The following is a 6,000-nucleotide window of genomic DNA, read 5'->3' on the forward strand; positions in this document are numbered from 1 at the left end:
TGAAGCAGTAACTGTCGATTCCCGACACCGGTTACATTAACCCTAATCTTAACCCTAAACTTAACCAACTTCGATCCGTAGGTCTAACACAGTCTCCTTGACATTACTTTACAGATGTACATCCAGACKACCACGCTGACCATCTCTGTGAGCCTGAGTGCGTCTGTCTCTCTGGGGATGCTGTACATGCCCAAGGTCTACGTGATCCTCAGGCACCCYGAACAGAACGTGCCCAAACGCACACGCAGCCTCAAGGCTGTGGTCACAGCTGCCACCATGTCCAACAAGTTCAACCCCAAGGCGAGCCTACGTCCCAACGGAGAAGCCAAGTCCGAGTTGTGTGAGAGCCAGGAAACACAAGGTGAGTTATAAGGTGAAGACAAATATATGCTATATATACTGAACAAAAACATAAATGCAACGTGCAATAATTTCAAAGATTTTACTGAGTTACAGTTCATATGAGGAAATCAGTCAATTMAAATAAATTCATTCGGCACTATTCTATGGATTTCACATGACTGGGAATACAGATATGCCTCTGTTTTGGTCACAGATACCTTAAAAGAAATGGGCCTCTCAATGGGCCTCAGGATCTCGTCACGATATTTCTATACATTCAAATTGCCATAGATAAAATGGAATTGTGTTCGTTGTCCGTAGCTTGTGCCTGCCCATACCATAACCCCAATGCCACRATGGGGCACTCTTTTCACAACGTTGACATCAGCAAACCGCTCACCCACAATTCTCTAAAACAACGTTGGAGGCGGCTTATGGTAGAGAAATGAATTTCTTACTCTCTGGCAACATTCCTGCAGTCAGCATGCCACTTGCACACTCCCTCAAAACTTGAGAAATCTATGGCATTGTGTTGTGTGACAAAACTACACATTTTAGAGTGGCCTTTTATTSTCCCTAGCATGAGGTGCACCTGTGTAATGAGCATGCTGTTAAATGTATTTTACCCTTCAGGCACTGTAAATCAAATGAATAAATTGGTTTAAGAGGTGGAAAGCAAAGTATCCAAATCATTATTTACTGGCCACCTTGCGCCTTGTTATTTTACACTTCGATTGATGTAGGAAATGTGCTGCCATTTTTWATTTTAAATCAGTTTGTGAGTTGTGGGAGGCATTTAAACATTCCATGATAGGCTCAAAATATCCACTGTGTGTGGATATCACTAAGGAGGGCATTAATACCAGGAGCGGTGTACTGTATAGTCCTACTTCAACAGCTACCTCAACGCCATACACAATTAACCTATTGTATTGAATGTATGAGATCCATTTCAATGCTTGTTATACACCATATACAACAACCATGTTTTATTTTATAATTTCAATGCATTCAGTTGACTATCACAGAAAGACACTACTCAATATGCTGAACAGGTATATTTTCAGCAGTTTGGCTCAGATTTGTGGCAGTGTTCAAAGCCCGGTGTAATTAATTGAGAGGTAAATGAGTTTCCTTTCTGAACCAGCTGAACCTCTCTCTGCCTGAGTCCATCTCCCTCTAATTTCAATAGCAATAAAAATGCTTGGTGGTTTCTGGGACAGACTCTGGCTTTATACAACTGTGGTAAATAATGATTTCAACCATTGACTCAGCAGAAAATGTCTCAGGTGATGGCCAAAACACTCACCCACACGGCTGGCTCGTTTCCCTCAGAAAAGAAAAGAGTGGTCTGAGTCGGTAATGTCTGTCAATAGACATAGACTCCCTGTTTGTGGGTAAATCTTAATGACAGATGCATATCGTGATGATTCACWGTTCCCCGAGAGCWAGTTRACAGTATTTTGGGGATTATTTAGCCKCTGCAATTTGTATTCCACTGATAACAAAAGTACAGAGATGTTCCCCAAAAATACATTGTTGACAATTTACTGTAGTTGTTTATATTGAATGCAACATTGCAAATATTTGATGGCAAACTGATGAGGATGCTGAGCATGGTGTGGCGTTACATAACATCTACACATAAGCCTTTATCTTAAAAACATTTATTTACTTTAACGACAACAGTGACGATGTAACAATAAGTGAGGAGAGGGAGGTTTGATAGCAAGCACAAATTCCTCGCCTATCTGTTTACAAGGGGCATACAGTGCATAGGTATTTGAATAAGCACCATTTGTCATTGCCATTACGGACAAATTGTATGATGGTGTGGCAAGTAGCCTAGTGGTTAGCGCATTGGGCCAGTAACCAAYAGGTTGCTGGATCAAATCCCTGAGCTGACAATGCAAAAATCTGTTATTCTGCCCCTGAACAAGGCAATAAACCCACTGTTCCCTGGTAGGCTGTCATTGTAAATAAGAATTTATTCTTAACTGACTTGCCTAGTTAAATGTAAAAATTATTTWGGGAAAAATTCACGTCTCGCCATCTCTCTGACTGGCTGACATTGGTAYCAGGGATGGTACAATTTATACGCTCCGGCTCAGCAGATCAGATAAGACGGTCAGGAGAGAACTGGAGAGTTGAGGCCTGATTACCCAGTAGACAGGGTAGGAAGAGGTGGAGGTCTGGGAGGGGATTGAGAGCCCACCCACTGTACAAATACGACAGGGACAATATACTGTGTGTGTCTATATATATATAAATATATATATATATATCACACACTACCGTTCAAAAGTTTGGGGTCACTTAGAAATGTCCTTGTTTTTGAAAGAAAAACTCTATATAGTCCGCCAGAAAAATTGCACAAAAAAAGTATTTTGTTGACACAGCTTCTAAAATMGAGTATTACGTTAAGCATTTCATTAACTGCAAAACCACCCATGTCATCTATAGATTGGAATGTCCACAGTGCAAGGTGTTCTACATTGGACCGACAAAGAGACGCCTTCAAGACCGCTTAGCGGAACACAAGTACGCCATACGGATAGGCAATGAAGACTACCCCAAGGCAAGGCACTACAAGTCCTTACACCATGGCAACCCTGCCTCCCTACAAGCTATGGGTATTGATCATATTCCGGCATCAATTAGAAAAGGGGACCGTCTGAAACAGTTAAACCAAAGGGAACGTTTATGGATTTACAAACTACAGGCCACTAAGTACCCTGGTTTAAATGAAGATATGGATTTCTCACCCTTCCTGTAGGGTCGTGATAGGTCCATTTGCTGTCATCTAGTGCTATGTTTAGACTGTTGTTGTTCATGTTTTGCTGTGTTCTAGTGTACTATGGAATATATTGCTTTCTTATTCTTAACACTTCTCCCAGTCATATTTAAGGTTAGAACAACCTTTCTAGGCGTTCTGATACTTCTAGCTTGGAGTTGAATTTTTTTATAACATAGCCACAATATTTCACTTTTTAATGTGTATAGTATTGCTTACTAGGTACGTCCAATCAATTTTGTAACCACTCCCTCTTCAAATTAGGGCTAATTGGAAAAGCTGTTCAAAAGAGGACATTGTATTAGTTCTTTGTACTCCCTGACGAAGGCCATGCAGCTGAAACGCGTCAGATTTTTTAAAACTTTGTTTCTATTGAACATGCCATACAAAGGCATTTTAATTAATTATATGAAGAGTGCCTTGGTCCTCCTTTATTTMTTTTGTCTAAAGGCCAGTTTTATTGCTTCTTTAATCAGAACAACAGTTTTCAGCTGTGCTAACATAATTGCAAAAGGGMTTTCTAATGACATTTAGCCTTTTAAAATGATAAAGCTAACATTAGCTGGATTAGCTAACACAAAGTGCCATTGGAACACAGGACTGATGGTTGCTGATAATGGGCCTCTGTCCGCCTATGCAGATATTCCATAGAAAAAATCCCACATTTCCAGCTACAATAGTCATTTACAATATGAACAATGTCTACACTGTATTTTTGATCAATTTGATGTTATTTTAATGGACCTAAAATGTGTTTTTCTTTCTAAAACAAGGACATTTTTAAGTGAATATATATAGATATATATATATATATATATCTATATATATACACATACATTGAGTATTCCATACATTAAGAACACCTTCCTAATATTAAGTTGGCTGGGTATCCTTTGGGTGGTGGAAAAATCTTGATACAAACGGGAAACTGTTGATTGTGAAAAACCCTGCACCGTTGTAGTTCTTGACACAAACTTGTGCGCCAGGCACCAGCTACCATACCCCGTTCAAAGGCACTTCAATTGTTTGTCTTGCTCATTCACCCTCTGAATTGCACACATAAGTACATAATCCATGTCTCAATTGTCTCAAGGCTTAAAAATCATTCTTTAACCTGTCTCCTCCCCTTCCTCTACACTGATAGAAGTGGATTGAACAAGTGACATCAGTAAGGGATCGTTGCTTTCACCTGGATTCACCTGGTCAGTCTATGTCATGGAAAGAGCAGGTGTTCATAATGTTTTGTATACTCYGTGTACCTACAGATACATCTATATATGAAACTTGGTCCAACCTGTAGCTGAAACGACATGGTATTTACTCTTAGGTGGATATAACATAATGTATATTTCTGGATATGTCATCATTGATATCCACCTGTCGATGTACTAAGCACAAAGTAGAAATTCGGCACCACTACTTACTAACCACAGTGTACAGCAATAACTTTGATGTTGCGCTGACCTCGTCTCTGTGTTGATCTCATCTCCTTCTTTCTCTTCTCTTTCAGCTTTCTCCACAAAACAAACATACATCAGCTACAGCAACCATGCAATCTAGGAGAGGAAGGCCATGGTCATTGCTCAGGACYGTCACCTCGTGGAGCATTTTCTTATGCAGTGGAAATGGGGGGGGGGGGGAATAGGGCAAGGAAATGGACATGGGACATGTGAGAATCACTAAAGAATTTCAAAGGGAGTAGTCATTGTTAAGGACAGAGAAAAGACAAACAGAGATGCAGGAAGGGACCCTCAGGGGACCACAACAGAYCAAATACAGTATAATTGTGATGTTCCATCTTGTGTTGGCCGTGGCAGACAAGACAAACACTTCCCTCCTGGCCAGAGTCCAGAGTACAGAGAGGATTCATGCAGGATGGGGCTTCTAATCCCTTCTCGTTGTTTACATTGCTGCATTACCTTCTCTTTCACTATGACTTCTCATCTCAAGCTGACAATTGAAAGAATCTGTTTAGGTGTGTGCGATGCAATGTTGTAGTCTGCCAGTGTTGTCATCAGTAAGTGACATTGCTCTCAATGCTTCGGGAAGTTGCAGAAACACCAGTTTAAGAGTGGTCCYTACTTAAATGTCTAGGAAGACTTTAAATTATGTCATTGTTAAAAAATATATTTCTAAAAGTATTCCAGTTTTTTTTGTAAAGACTGGATGGAAAAAATAATTCCAACAATGCAGGATACTTGTACCCCATCATAAAAAATATATAATGATGTTGACAACAAAGAATATGGTCATTATTGATTTTAAGCATGCCAGTTTGAACATCCTGTGTTGTGTTGTTAAAAAAATATATTTAGAATGCGTTCAAACTATGTTGCAGTGTCGTTCCCATTGTTCGGGRCTGAGCCTATTGTACGTAATCTCCAAACTGGTGAAGGTCTAGTGATTGATCTTTGTTTACTGTGCTAAAGTGAGGCCCTACCAGCTATCCAAAGGCTGCCATTGCCCTCTTCCCACTATGTCCGTGCTTTAATACAAAAATTCCAGACTAAAATGAAGAGCCTGAAAGAGGCCCTACATTGAAATACCATAGCTGACCCCAATCCACGTCCACCAGCTATACTCCTGGTCACACAAAGGTTTTCATTGATTGATATGATTTATTTAAGCGCCATACACCTACCAGTGCCCAGTCCACATGGGATAACACAACACTACTAAATACAATTGTCCTTTTACTCAAGGTACAGCTAAGTTGTACAGATCTAAATAAAGTATGCACTGGCGAGTCATTCACCCAAGATGATATCCATAACGAGACTAATTCATCACAAAAAAATGTTGTCTCTGAGGACTGTCATGTTCTGTAAAATGCTTCAGGGATATGTTCGTATACTATATGACTG

The 6,000-nt window shown here is 40.0% G+C and overlaps 1 protein-coding gene across 5 annotated transcripts in view; it reads left to right on the forward strand.

Annotated features, from left to right (window-relative positions):
* LOC111969721 (metabotropic glutamate receptor 4) overlaps positions 1 to 4,770 on the forward strand; it is a 239,523-nt gene extending 234,753 nt beyond the window's left edge. For 2 of the 5 annotated variants that reach the window (XM_023995928.1, XM_023995929.1), the window contains exons 9-10: positions 115 to 361; positions 4,647 to 4,770. In XM_023995928.1, the coding sequence (XP_023851696.1) occupies positions 115 to 361; positions 4,647 to 4,696 (297 nt within the window). In that variant the 3' untranslated portion in view covers positions 4,697 to 4,770. Of the gene's footprint in view, positions 1 to 114; positions 374 to 2,805; positions 3,938 to 4,646 lie in introns of those variants that run through there. The other 3 variants (XM_023995930.2, XM_070445513.1, XM_070445514.1) reach the window with 3 other exon arrangements.
* Positions 4,771 to 6,000: the final 1,230 nt, after the last annotated feature.

Source organism: Salvelinus sp. IW2-2015, linkage group LG11, assembly GCF_002910315.2.
Source record: "Salvelinus sp. IW2-2015 linkage group LG11, ASM291031v2, whole genome shotgun sequence".
Taxonomy (NCBI): Eukaryota; Metazoa; Chordata; class Actinopteri; order Salmoniformes; family Salmonidae; genus Salvelinus; species Salvelinus sp. IW2-2015.